At 35.2% G+C, this 15,078-nt stretch overlaps 1 protein-coding gene across 1 annotated transcript in view; it reads left to right on the forward strand.

Moving 5' to 3' along the window:
* Window positions 1–1,570: 1,570 nt before the first annotated feature.
* The window catches only part of LOC124106462 (contactin-associated protein-like 3), a gene marked incomplete at its 3' end in the record, with an annotated part of 29,147 nt that continues 15,639 nt past the window's right edge, over window positions 1,571–15,078 (forward strand). The window contains exons 1-3 of the mRNA XM_046464070.2: window positions 1,571–1,764; window positions 5,478–5,634; window positions 11,748–11,875. Of these exons, the coding sequence (XP_046320026.2) occupies window positions 1,662–1,764; window positions 5,478–5,634; window positions 11,748–11,875 (388 nt within the window). The remainder of the gene's footprint in view (window positions 1,765–5,477; window positions 5,635–11,747; window positions 11,876–15,078) is intronic.

The following is a 15,078-nucleotide window of genomic DNA, read 5'->3' on the forward strand; positions in this document are numbered from 1 at the left end:
ATTTCTGTTTTTATCTGCTGCATTTTAGACCTATAAACAGCAATGTGGCTGTCAGATTTGTCCCTTGCTACATGGTATGGAAGATAAGCCAGGTACTAGGTCTCCACAGCAGGGGCAGGGTCCTATGGGGACTTCTGAGGGGGTTCCTTTTGTTTTGATTTTTAAATCTTGTTCATGTAGCAGCCATTAAAGAGAATAAAAATAAACTCTGTACACAACTGTTTTGTGTCTTCAGTAACTTGGAATTTTTCTATAGAAAGAGAAACTCATCATTTTATCAAGTTCACATTATACAGAGGTGGTCATGTGATTTGATGTTATAGAGAAGAGTTAAGGCATCTTCAAGTCGGCTTTATACCATTGAAGTAAGCTTTTATACCTTTATGATGTAAGGTGAATTGGGGGAGAAAGTGAGAGAAGTCAAAAGTTTTTTCTTCCATAAATATTTTGGAATGTATTTTCATTTCTTCTAATTTCCTTCATTAAAAAATAGGTAATGTAACAGAAATATGTGAGAATTTGTCAGCTGACATTGGTGTCACTGTGGTTATTACCAGGAATAGGTATATTAGATGTTCAAATGTCTTGTGTATTTTAGTATTGACCACAGAATGAGTTGCTGATGCCATATTAGTCAATTTTAATCAAAAATATTTATTTTAGGGTTGGGACTGTAGCTCAGTGGTAAAGCACTTTTCTAGCATACACAAAACCCTGAGTTTAATCCCCAACACCTCAAAAGATTGATTTTATATTATTTTTCATTATTATATAGACTTTTTCTTCCACAAATGTGTCTGTTATACAAACATTTGATTTTCTAAGAAAAAGGTACTTGGGTACTTGATATGGAAAAGATTATGCTTCTTAAAATGATAATATCTTGGCATTTGCAGGTAAATGGATGGAGTTGGAGAATATAATGCTAAGTGAAGTTAGTCCCAAAAAACCAAATGTTTTACTTGATATAAGGACGCTGATTCATAATGGGGTTGTGGGGGAGCATGGGAGGATTAGACAAACTCTAAATAGAGCAAAGGGAGGGAGGGGAATGGAGGGGGCATAGGAGTAGGAAAGTCAGTAGAATGAGATGAACATCATTACCTACCCTAAGTACATGTATGAAGACATGAATGATGTGACTATTTTATGTACAACCAGAGATATAAAAAACTGTGCTCTATATGTATAATATGAATTATAATGCATTCTTCTGTTATATAATATATAACAAATTAGAATTAAAAAGATAAATATTTATAACTTGTGGTATTATATCACAGAAATTCACAAGTGGACCTTTTAGCAATGTTGACTAAATTGTCAAACAGATTTCACCAAAGATAATTCCCGCAAATACACAGTAATGTAAATTTCAATAAAACTTCAAATTTTAATACTGATATCTTAAGAATTCCAATTATGCTGTTCTTAATCTCAAAGAGATCTGATGATTAAAAAAAACTTAATTCAGATAAGAGATGCCTCTGATGTTCATACTCATTTCAGGTATTTCAGCCTAGTCAAGTTCTGCTTTCTCCCTCCCAACCCCTTTCTGCCCACAAGACTCTGCATGGACTTCAGTGCAGCACAATGGCTCCCACCTGGCCAGAGTCAAAAGCTCTCATGGAGAAAGCCCACAGCCTGTGATTTTCAAGTACATGGCCAGCATGGACCAACTCCAGGCCCTAATTGACCAGGCGGACCACTGCCAACAGGAGCTAGCTTTCCACTGCAGGAAGTCAAGGCTTTCAGCTCACCTTGGTAAGTCATCAGCCATTGCAGACTTTAGTTCCCAGGAGCTTGCAGCAAGCAGGTGTAGATTCATGAGACTCCTGTATCCACAGCACCAAGGTCACAGCCTGGAAAGTACAAAGATGCTTTTCCCTGGGGACAAAGAGCCAAGGCAGTAGTTGCTCTTCTTTGCTGAAAGCTTGAGTGGTCTGAAGTCTCTTCCCAGGCTCACTTGGGCAACTGAGCAGTAAAGATGTTCTGATGAGGCCCTTGTTCATACATTATGAGGGGCAGCATTTCCTCACTGTGTTTTATCTCAGAAAAGATTGCTAACAGCATGGCTTAGTTATTTGAAGGTGATTATTCCATGAGATTATCTCTCAGACTGAATGCAACTAGTATCTTGGATAATTGCTAATTAGAGAAAAGAGTTGGTGTCTTACAGTTCTTTTAGGACTCAAGGTAATTCTGCTGATAGCTGATTATTTATTTTTAATCCACACTGGAAAATTCTGTTATGGGTTTTATATCTTCTCCCTTTGAAGCCATTCAATTTGTGAATATGTCCAACCCTGCTGCCATCATGATACTTCTTTGGTTTTCTGGAGGCTGGTCTGCCTTCTCTGATCAGGCATGCTGGGGAGTGGTAGGCAGAATTCTCTGAGGTCATGTTTCAAGTCTGTCACTCAGCATCTGTGGGTCTGAACTATTCTTTAATAGTTCTGAATCTATAGAGCTAAGACACTCATCTCTCTAAGACTTAGTAGTGCAGCATCTATAAAGCATGTTAAATAAATACTATTTATTCACAGCTCTTGTAGTGTATTGCATTTATAGTTAGAGCTAGGAGGCCTAGTACTTATTGTTAGTCCGTTGCTACCATATAGATCACTGAACTAAGATTGTATATTACCAAAAGGATGAGAAAGTCGGCTCCTAGAGATTAAATCAGTGACATAAAACAATCAAAGTTGGGCCATTTAACCAGAGAAAATGAGGCAAATGAAGTAGTGTTTTTTTTTTTTTTTTGACTGTTAGTTAACCAATAACAATCAGAAAAAAAAAATCACCCAGTGAGTCTGGGAATAAAACTCATGTATTCCCATCATATGGCCTATTCCAGAAGTGGAGAATTGCCTAGATAGTAAAGAATTTCTACCTGAAGGGGTGGTGTGTTTCTAGTGATATGCACATATTTATTTGATTGTTGCCTTTCCATATAAGTATTTCAAACAACAAGAGTGACACAAATAAGTGTTTTATTGGGCTTAGGACAAAAGAAAGACAGAGAAAAGAATTTTAAACTTATTAAACCCTTTCTAAAGAAAATAAAAGGAATACATTATAGATACTCAAAATTTGTGAATGTCTTACATGCTGTCTCTGGAGAATTTTCAGTAGACACTTAATTCAGACAAATTCAGTTACAGACCCATGTATGTTCAGAAGCTTTAAACCAGAGAGAGATAAGATAGGCAGCTAGTGTAGCCCAGTTCATTCAAATCATTACACTAATTGGCTTTGTGTCATCAATCAATGCAAATAGGTATGCAGAACATGGATGTTGCCCTTGTGTAGAAGGTGTAATGCCAACCAAAGCCTTCAACTAAAGCCTTCCTTAGAATGTTGCAGAGTGAGAAGATCAAGAAAAACTTCAATAGGGGGAGCAAATAGCATCAGGTTAGAGGGGCAAATAGCATTCAAGATACAGATCCATTTCATTTCCAGAAATTTTTATTAAACAAATTCTCAGAAAGTATTAGGAACCAATACCTTGATTAATCACAAGTAGAGACTCGGGAACAGCAAGATGGGCCATAGTTTAGTAGTATTTTTGTTGTTTGATTTTGCAACTTACCTTGAAGGAAAGGTTAGGCACCAAGAAGGTGAGTCTTCTCAGTTCCAAATAAAGAGCCAAGCCATGTCATAGGGGGAAAAGAAGAAATAAAAAAAGAATAAACATGTATCTCTAAGCAATTTTTAACACACAATAGGGAATGTCAGCCTGGTGCAGTATCACATGCCAGTGGGAAATGGCTCAGGAGGCTAAGGAAGGAGGATCAGGAATTCAAAGCCAGCCTCAGCAAAAGCAAGGCACTAAGCAACTCAGCGAGACCCTGTCTCTAGATACAATACCAAATAGGGCTGGGGATGTGGCTCAGTGGTTGGGTGCCCCTGAGTTTAATCCCCGCTATCCCTCCTCCTCCCCTGCCAAAATAGGGAATGTCAGTGTTATAAAGACACTTTTTGTCTTCTAGCATCTTCCAGGTCTTTGTATTAGAAAGTTTCAAAGGATACAATCATGGGTGGCTAAAAAGGAAGTGTGACAGTGTTGATGCTGTGGGAAAGTATTCAGTTACCACATTGTGAATGAATACTAAGGTAACTGACAATTGTACCTGTGGCCAAAATACTTGAGGAAGTAGAACAGTATACTTTGTCCGTTGATTCCTTACTTATTCCTCTTCATTTCAGCCTCTGATTCCTTTTGATGTCTTTTTAAATCATTCCCTATACAAATTCTCTTGGTCACTCAAATAAATCTTGAATGGAGCCAAAGACATTCTGTACTTTTAAAAACATTCTTTTGTTCCTAATTTATGAATAAAATTATAAACTCCAATACAAACACAAAATTGTTCATTTATGTATATATATATATATATATATATATATATATATATATATATATATATATGGGTTTTTTGCTGTTAATCTGTGAAAGAATGAATGTTGAATAATTGTTTTTTAAAGTGGAATTTTGAACACATCTATCAAATATCTGTTAAAAGTTCTGCTCCCTAGAGATAAGTTTGCAACAGTTTCTAAAAAGGAAGAAGGCTGGTTGATACTGATTCTTTGCACATGCCTCAACCACTGGTTCAGGGCTGAGTGATGATGAATGCAGTTAGTATGTTTGCAAGCTAAGATGTTGTCAGCAGAAGCAGAGGGCTCCTCTAACAGGGAGCCATCATGCTGCTTGTGAGTTAGGGAGAACAGAGGTCCCATTTCAGATTCTCAGTAGTGAACCAGTGGTGACAGCTGATGGGTTTGAAAGAGCATGTTGAAAATGACAAGCGTCTTTGCAACTGATTTACTGTTACTTCCATTTTCCCTCTGGTCCTGCTTCTCTATGGAGGGGGAAGTGCCCCTCCCCACTTGCATACCACCCACTTTCTAGTCACCTCACTCTCACCCTCACCTGGACTCAGCATCAAGATGAGCCCCCTTAGAGTTGAGGTGGCCTCCGACTCCGTGGCTGAGTTATGGTGGCTCTGAGCAAGTGGTGCTGGAGGACTCAGATATAATTGTCTCAGAGTTGTTCTGAACCCCAAATTCACCTCAAGCATGAAGGTGAATCTCCACAGTTTCCAAATTAAGAGCCAAGCCATTTAGTATGTCCCTAAGGAATTTTTAACACACAATAGGAAATATCAGTGTTACTTTAATTAAAATAGTAAAAGAAACCATATTTTGTATAACAAATTCTTTCATGGCAGTTTAGTATCTCAAACAGATTTTAGGTTCAATGTATAAAATAATAATGTATAAATAGTAATAATTCTCAATATTAATTTTTAAAACATTCAGGAGTCCTTTAAAAATTATCCTCTTGTAGAGTTAAAAATGTGATCACTTCTAAAATCGTCTATTTTTAACATAGGGGGGAATAAAGGAATGATATGGGGAGGCAGGTAGTGGGGGGCAAAGTAGGTGTCACCTTTCTCATACTTGTCTTTCAGATGGAACCCCAGTGAGCTGGTGGGTTGGAAGAACCAATGAAACACACACTTACTGTGGAGGTTCTCTGCCTGATGCTCAAAAGTGTACTTGTGGATTAGAGGGGAACTGCATTGATTCTCAATATCACTGCAACTGTGATGCTGACCAGGATGAATGGTGATTTCCACATGCTTTCCCTGTGCAAACTGTAATTTTTTAATTGCTTAAACTGTGTACCTTAGGCAGATATTAGACAAGATACTACAATAGGGAGAATAAAGAATTTCCCAAGAAGTTAAAGAATAAGTTTTGATGTGTATGATGTCATTCATCTAAGGCCTAAAACATGAAAATGATTTTTTTCATTTATCTGTGAATAATTATGTCCGTTTTATTTTTCTAATAAAACAAAATGGAAATACCAAATTGTTTCACATTAAATGGAAGTACAATATCAGCCTTCTTAAAGTTAAATTGATTTTCCATGGCTGATCTTGAGTTGTTTTTTGATCCCCTAAATCCTTAAATGGCCACATGGGGGAAATCAGAAAAGGCCCTGGCTCCATGAAAAGAACATATGGAATTCTAAATTTTCCCTACAGTTAGAGGTCTCAAAAGGCTTCAAACCCAATGAAAAGGTGAATAAGGACAAATCTTCCAGTTAGCACATGAGATAGAAAACTCATGTCTAGACACCCTCACACAGATTTTTAATTCAATACATAATTTTAATTGCAATATATAAGATGGTTTCAAAATTAAGTTACCATGGCCACAGGTTGGTAGCTCCAATAGCTTGTCATAGAATTACAAGATATTCTTACTACAGGTCTGCCCTCCTCCTTCCTTCAGGAATCACAGGGTTCTGACAGATAAAATGCCTTGAAGTATAAGCTCACACTCCAGTTTTACAAAACACAAAAGAAAGTGGGAGGGTAGAGAAACCGCAAAGGGGAGAATTGGAAATGTAAATGTCCCAGATAATGGGTATAATTAGAAGTGTAAAATAAATGTATGAGCAGATTGAAAAATAAGCAATGGAGTTGAGAAAACAATCAAATACTATTAATAGAGATAATTGCTATTTACAAAAGAACCAAACAAATGTTTGGAAATGAAATTATTGTTTTTATCGAAAATTTTAAGACTTGTTGGATCAAATATTGGACACAAGTGATTTGAAGACTAGTGAAATGATTAATATATGTAACCAAATTACGTGGCTTGTAGCACAGAGAGAAACAAATTGGGAACCCTGAAAGGGTTGCAGAGAAGAGAGAATGCATGTCTGGCTGAAGTTTCTAAAGAAGATGGGACATAATTAGGAAGAGGCAATATTCCAAATAGGTAAGAAATTTCCAGACTAGAGAAAATACTGAAATACCAAGCAGGATAAATAAAAGCAAATCCATATCTAGACATACTATGGTGAAATAGAAGAACTTTAAAGAAAATGTCAAAAGAAAAAAGAAAAAGAAAATGTTGAATGAAGCAGATATGGAAGAAAGACTTCTGAAAGGAAAGAATTGTAGAGCACAACAAGCTCTTCATAATTGGAAATAAAATTACTATCCATCTCGAAATTTTTGCTCAGCTGCTATTTTCAAAAATGAGTGATAAAAATGAAGATCCTCTCAGGCAATAAGATACTGAGAAGTTTACCGCCAGCACACCCCACAGGAGGAAGTTCTGAAGAACAGCTTTCAAAAAGAAAGAAAATGACCTTTTAAAGGGAAAGTCTCGGATGCAAAAAGAAATATTGAGAAAAGAAATTTGTAAACTCAGAGGCCCCAAAATAAATACCAGACACCAGGAACATGTAACTATTTTATGTATAGCTACATTTCACATCTAGCTACATGAAATTAAAACATGAGAAAGCAGTCATCTAATCTATTAACAAAGATGATCATAATTGACAAAATAGCCAAAAGAATGTTGAGAAGTAAAAATATCATTGAAATTTGAACTTGGGGTATTAGCATTAAATTACTCCCAGTGTGCATTAGTTTTAGGTGTAATCTCTAAAAGAATAAATATAGAACAAATAAATTCAAATCAGCAGAGGAAAGAAAGGAAAAACTGGGGAGGTTGGGGTTGTAGCTCAGTGGTGGGATGTTGGCAGGTATGCTAAAAAGAAGGAGGAAAGGAGAAAAAAAACCCAATTTTGCAATTCAGTTAATCAAAAAGAAGATAGCAAATGAGATTTAAAAAGAAAAAGCAACACAATAAATTCAGAGTGAGATCATAGTCTTGCACAAGGAGTGTGACGAAAGTGTCCATTTAAATCTAGATATGTCAAATTGAATAAAAAGCAAGCATATCTTATCTGTACATGCAGAAATAATGAAACTGAATATTAAAAAAATTACTAGGAAAATATACACAAAAGTAAGCAAATTTAATAACTCTAATTTTGGGGGCTGGGGTTGTGGCTCAGAGGCAGAGTACTTGCCTCGCACATGTGAGGCACTGGGTTCGATCCTTAGCACCACATAAAAATAAATCAACAAAATAAAGATTTTTTTAAAAAGCCCTAATTTTGAACAAGGATGTTCATACTTTTCAATCTTACCAGAAAGAACCAAGTGTTCTAAACTAGTACACTTGTAATAGAAATAACTCAGAATTCTAAGAATTACAAGAAGAAATTCACAAATTACCCAATAGGAAAAAGTTGAAATGCACATCTGTTAGTAATTGGTAAAACAGGTGGAAAATAATTAGAAGACAGACTATTTTGAAACCAAATTAATAACTTGATTTGTTATACATATAAAATTAAAGGATGCATCATTTTATCTAACACTTATGGCATAGTTTTGCAAACTGATTACAAACATCAAACATTTTTACAAGAGTTAGTACCATATGGACAGTTTCTCTATGCAACTTGGCTAGAAGTGAATAGTAAAAATTAAAAATACATATTCAAAAGAACAAATGATTAGAAACAACTCAATAAAGATTATTTACAGGGGGCTGGGGATATAGCTCAGTTGGTAGAAAGCTTGCCTTGCATGCACAAGGCCCTGGGTTCAATCCCCAGCACCGCAAAAAAAAAAAAAAAAAAAAAAAAAAAAGATTCTTTACAAGCAATAAACAATATGATTGCAAAAATCAAAGAAAATTATTAAAACTAATGGGAGTATAATAAAGCTGCTGAATCTTAGAATAACTGGATTCCTATAAAGAACATGATACCATAAGAAATGTTATAAAAACTATTTGCAAAATCAACAAAAGGAATGACAACTTGGAATAAAGATTTTTTAAAAAGTATGTAAGTTTTTTATGGAAAAGATAGCATAAACTTGATCATGAGAATTTAAGAAGACCTAAATAAATGGAAATAAGATTCTATTGTCATGCATGATAAAACTGGGTACCTCTCCCTCAAGTGCTTTTTTGGTTTAATTTCAAACCAATGCCAAATATTTGTTCATGATTTTTTTCAACATGACTCTAAACTTTATATAAACAGTGGGGAACAAGAAGCTAGGACTATGGTGAAGATGGAAACCAGGTGGGAAGACCTGACACACCAAACATGAAGCTTTATTTCAGTGATGCGCAGATGGAATAGTGAAAGTCAACGGAGAGGCCACGCTGCCAGATTATTGTAATTCTGGATGATAATTATGTGGTTCCCACCCCTCTTTCACTGGAATAATTGTGAATTATGAAACTTGACCTACCATTTTCCCCCTGTAGCTTTCTCAGTAGCACAAAATACTCAAAGTTCTATTTTACCAACAAAAATAAGTCCTTTGAATCAGTGAATGGTAAGAATTATTTATAGAGAATTAGAAATCAAAAACAAAAGGGTTTGGAAATTATCTTACTGAATGTTTTAAGGAGTCTCGTGACCATGACAATTAGTATCATGCATAAGACATGAGCAGTTGAGAATGCCCTGTACTAATGAGAACAATTTTAAATATAATTGTTAAAAACTCCCACAGTTACCAAAGTACTTTACAAACAATAAAACTGTTATAAAATCTGTTCTAATATATACTACAAGCATTATTATTTGCTTATGGATTTTCAGAATTCTGTATGTACATTGTTAATGTTGAAGACAGAATTAAGTTGTAGTTTTTCTTACATTGGAAAGCATAGTTTTGAATGGTTCCTCGGTATTCAAGGATCCTCAATGAATAACTAATATACACATTTTTCCTCTCAAATGGCAATCACAGGATTTAATTTACCAGGTTATCCCTAGAGTTGTAATAAGTTCCCAGACTGACTCCCCCAATAATGTGGTGGTACCTTCTAGCTTTCTGACAGCCTGATTTATGACAAACCAGACATTGATGTGCTTGTTATAATCTGCTTGTGTGCTTCTGTTTAGCAGGAACCACAGGGACTTACTTATTTAGTCTGATACTTTGAAATGAATTGATTCAATAAAACCGTTTTTGTTTTTTTTTTAATTTCAGGATATTCATCTTCTGTTTTTCATAACACCATATGCACTTCCAGTTACTTTATTAATAATTTTAAGAAAGAATAAAAGTTTTAATAATTCTAACTTTTCTATCTTAAAAGAATATTTGGTAGCTAAATATAATTGGAATGATTAATAAATTATTCAGATTCATTCCTGTAAAGCTATTAGGTTGAACCATGTTAAATTCCTGGATTTTTTTTTACATGCCAAAGTGGTATTTTTCTGTGCTTCAATTTGTGTATCCTATGTATGAAATATGATATGTCAAGAGCTTTGTAAAGTTTTGAACAACCAATAAAAAAATAAATAAAAAAAAAGAAATGAAACATTTCAATCATTATGGAAAGGACATTTCTTTTTTCTTAAAATAATAATTTGGTGTTATTCAAATTTCACTCAAAAGTGATGAGTACCACTACACTACTCCAAATAAAAAGTTAAATGTCAAAAAAAAAAAATTATGTATCCTAGAGTAAGTGACACTTTTGTAACTGTTAGGAATTAAGACTTACTAGTTCTACATAGATATGAGACATCAGAAAGATAAACTAGACAAAAATCTTTTTTGTCCATAAATTATAAATGCAAATATAATTGAAAAGTCTGCAATAAAAAGTATGAACAGCTTAAAAAGTATAGAAAAATCTTATTTTACCCAGAGGGGAAGCTGTTGATTGCCAGCTTACAATCCAGGGTCTCTGGCTCCTTTTCTAGTCCTTTCTGTATTGGAAACATAGATATTAATGTTTCCTCACTTATTACATTACATAATAATAATATAGTTGCCATTACATTTATGATATTCACTAGAATACCTAGGGGCACTGATAATGTTTTTTATGTCCATATACCCAACACACAAAGCCTGGTAGATAGAAAATGTTGAATAAGTGTTTGTTGTATGAGTGGATGGTGATAAAGGTTGACAAAGCACTTTCTATCCCTCCTGTTAATTTTAGGAGTGTTATATCCTACCTTCATCTTGGTTTTGAGTCAGTATGATTTTTTGTTTTTAAATTTATGGAGTCAACAAGTAGGAAAATACCTAATAACCACAATAGGAATTTTTTAGAGCTTTACTATAGAGTCCCCACCATATCTTGAAGACCCCAATAGATCCCTGAAACCACAGATAGTAATGAACACAGTATAGGTACAGCTAGATGTATGTATACTATTTACATACATACATGTGGTTTTTTCATGTATATAAAATATATATATTTGATAAAGTTTAATTTATAAATTAGACACAGTAAGATATTAATAATAATAATTATAACAATATGCTGTAATAAAAATTAAATAAATGTGGTTCTCTCCCTTGAAAGAGTCAAAACAAATAATATATTTCGACAAGGCAGACCGTGAGTAACTGAATTTGCAGAAAGTGAAACTACAGATAAATGGAGACTATTGTAATAAAATGATGAGGATTTAAATTCTAAATCTTGTCATTCAGGTATCTTTTGTATTGTTTGTGTTTGTGAAGGCGGATTGCTCTTCTTTGCAGAAGTTCTGTATTTAAATTCTATACAGTGGTTGAATTGGACAGAATCCTGAGCCACTTAGTTGCTTTAAGAATGCAACCTCACACCTGCACCCATGACCACATATGAGTCTGTCCACTTCCTTCTTAGTGGTCAGGTGCATGAACAGTGACCTCCTGTCCTCAGATATATGCTTATGCTTCTAAGTGTTAAGATAAGCATTTTGATTTCCCTGCTATATGTATTTACAAATTTGCTTAATACTTCTTGAACTGCAATAAAAAACTATAATTTCTTATGTTATTCAGAATAAAGTTGAGATGGTTGTGTTTATTTCCTAGGACCAGTGACACAGGAGTCCTTTCCCATAAGGAGCACCTGCCAGTCACTCAGGTTATGATGACAGATGCAGGCCGGCCACACTCTGAAGCAGCTTATACCCTGGGGCCTCTGCTCTGCCGAGGGGACAGTAAGTAGCAGTCAGAGGGATCTAATAATGCATGGTAATGTTTTATGAGAAATTAACTGCATGGGTTTATGAAAAGACTATCTGTTTTAGTAATCTGTATTTCATAGGAATATATTAACTTATAAAAAAGAAAAATAATTATAATGGAAAAAAAAGAGAAATTATATTACTTTTGGGTTCTGACTCTTTTATGCTGTATTTAAATAACACTACGGATGTAAAGACTAAGGGAATCATCTGAAATAATTTGTCACTTGGTTAACAAACTTTATCTTTTCTTTTTTTCCCAGTACTGGGGGCTGAACCCACGGGTGCTTTACCACTGAGCCATGTCCCCAGCCCTTTTTACTTTTTATTTTGAGACAGGGTCTCAAGTTGCTGAGATTCTCGCTGAATTGCTGAGTCTGGCCTCAAATTTGCAATTCTTCTGCAATTACAGACATGTGCCACTGTGCTTGACAGCACTTTCTATACCTTATCCCACCTACTAATTTTAAGGCAGCAAACTTTTATTCCTTTTAGATCCCTTATCTAAAATTCTTGGGACCTAAAATCTAAAATAATTTTAGATTTCAGGTTTTGTTTTTGTTTTTGATTTTTTTTGGGGGGGGGGATTTGAGGATATTTGCATGTGCATAATGAGAAATATTGTAAATGAAACCCAAGTCTAAACACTAAATTCATTCATGCTTTTTATGACCTTATGCACATGGCACTGATTTAACACAATACTTTTAGTTCACCTGCATTTCGACTGCAACTTACCACATGAGGTCAGGGAGAAATTTTCTACTTGTACTGTCAATACTCAAAGTTTCTGATTTTCATTCATTTCATACTTTGGATTATTTGATTATGTATGCTCAGCCTGGATTATTTGGTTATGTATGCTCAGCCTATACATGCCTACTAAGTTCTAAGTACAAGTACTTTGATGAGTGCTGATATGCCTAAAATCCAGAAGATAATGAGAAAATGAAAGGGCAGAGCCCATTATAGGCAGAATTCTACAGTATTAATTAATCCCATTAGGTATTAATTAATTCTGAATGTTACCCAGGAACTTTGATGATCTTAACTTTCTGAAAAACAAAAAACATGTGTTCTAACTTCATTTCCATCCTTATGGTCTCTTCTAAATAAACTCCATCAAGGTTTGTCCTCCTTCCCTCCCCACACACTGCTCTCTTCCAGATCACCAGTGTGACCTTGATATTGTTAAACCCAATTATTATTTTTCAGTTTTCCTCTTAATGGACTGGCCAGCCACTTTGGACTCCATCATGATTCACTTTTTAATTCACTTTCCTTACCAGGCCACCAACATGCCACAAAGTCTGCATTTTACTCCTTCCCTCCTCCCTCCAGTATTTATTTCACCAATAGGCTCATGTTGGGATGTTCATTGTTCCCCTCATTGACCTTGTCCTTCTCTGCATGAGAATGATCGCTTCCCATCAGTCTCTTCGCTTTAAATACTCAGTAACCCCACTTTATACCTCAAGCCCAATAACTGAGCTTCAGGCTTGCCCACCTGGCTGGATGATGAACCTCTGCTTGTGCCTTAATAGATGCTTCAGATTCACCCTGACAAATCAGGGGGTGGGAAAGAAAATAATTTCTACAACTTTCCCCAATTCAGTGTGTGGCAATTCCATTCTTCTCATCACCCCTTAAACTGAGACCATTGGTCACTTTTAACTTCTCTCTTCCTCTCACACTCTCATCACTACTCACATCTGATTCATCAGCAAATCCTGTTGTTGCTAACTTCAAGAATGGATTGAGAATCTGACCACACCTCACCACTTCCTTTGCTACCTGGCCTGGATTATTGTTCCATTCTTGAAATGTTCTGCCTGCCTCTGTCTTTGCTCACTCAGGCTTATTCTCAGCACAGCCACCAGTGTGAATGAAGTCTTGTCATGTAAGTCCTCTGCCCAGAACTCTCCAATGTTGCCTGAATCAGAGGTCCACCAAGGACCCAGTAGCCATGCTAACCTCTAAGACAGAGAAATCCTGTGGAGCCTATGGGACCCAAGGTTCTCCATGGGGCCTATACAAGGAATTGCTCTGGGAGAAAGTCCTAGTGTTTCTGAATGTTATGACTAATAGTTTAGATAATAAAAATCACATGTCAAGGTTTTATTCTGAATGAATTGATTAAATGATAATTTGAATTATCATGATAACTAATGCAGCATAATAATTTATAATAAAATGCTTAGCAAAATAGCAATAGAACTTTTTTAGCTCAAGAAAGAATATCTACACAAAACAAAGCTAGCATTGTAATCAATAGTAAAAAAACTGAATTCTTTTCTCCTGAGATTGAGAACAAGACAAAGCCTGCAATTATGTAATAAAATAAATAAACATACACAGATTGAAATAAATAAAATTCTACTCATAAATACATACATATATATATATATGTGTGTGTGTGTGTGTGTGTGTGTGTGTGTGTATTATATGACTGTTTTCACAGAAAATCTCAAGGAATTTAAACACACACACACACACACACACACACATACCCTACTGACATGCAACAAAACATGTTTACTTGAAATCTATAAAAGACTGAAGGCAAAAATCAAGAAAATATAAATAAGAGGAGACACATACACTGTGTCCATGATTGGAAAACTCAATATAGGAAAGATGTTGATTCTCCCCAAACTGAGGACACTCTTCATCAAAAACGATGTAAGGATAGCACAGATGTACATGAGAAGACGTTCTACAACATCAGCCATTAGGAAAGGCAAATTGATACCACAACACACCAATGTGAATTGCCAAAAAACAAACAAAAACTTCTAATGCCAAGTGCTGTGTGAGGATGTAAAAATACTCATACATTGTTGATGGAAATGACAAATGTACAGCCACTCTAGAAAACTGTTTGGCAGTTTGCTTTAGAGTTAAATACATACCTACCATATGATCCAGAAATTCCATGCTGGGTATTTACTAACCTAGAGAAATGAAAACTTATGTTCACCCGAAAAACTGTACACAAATATTATAGCAGCTCTCTTCCCAAATCTGGAAATGATGCTCAATGTTCTTCAGTTTGGTCAAACTATAGCATATCTACATTAGAGAAGTCAGTAGGAGGAAAAAGCAGATATTTATATGTACAACAATGTGAGTGGATCTCAAAGCCATTATACTGAGTGAAAGGAGCCAATCTTGAA

This window comes from Marmota monax, unplaced genomic scaffold (assembly GCF_021218885.2).
Source record: "Marmota monax isolate L192 unplaced genomic scaffold, Marmota_monax_Labrador192_F-V1.1 WCK01_AAM20220418_F8-fsc01030, whole genome shotgun sequence".
NCBI lineage: Eukaryota > Metazoa > Chordata > Mammalia > Rodentia > Sciuridae > Marmota > Marmota monax.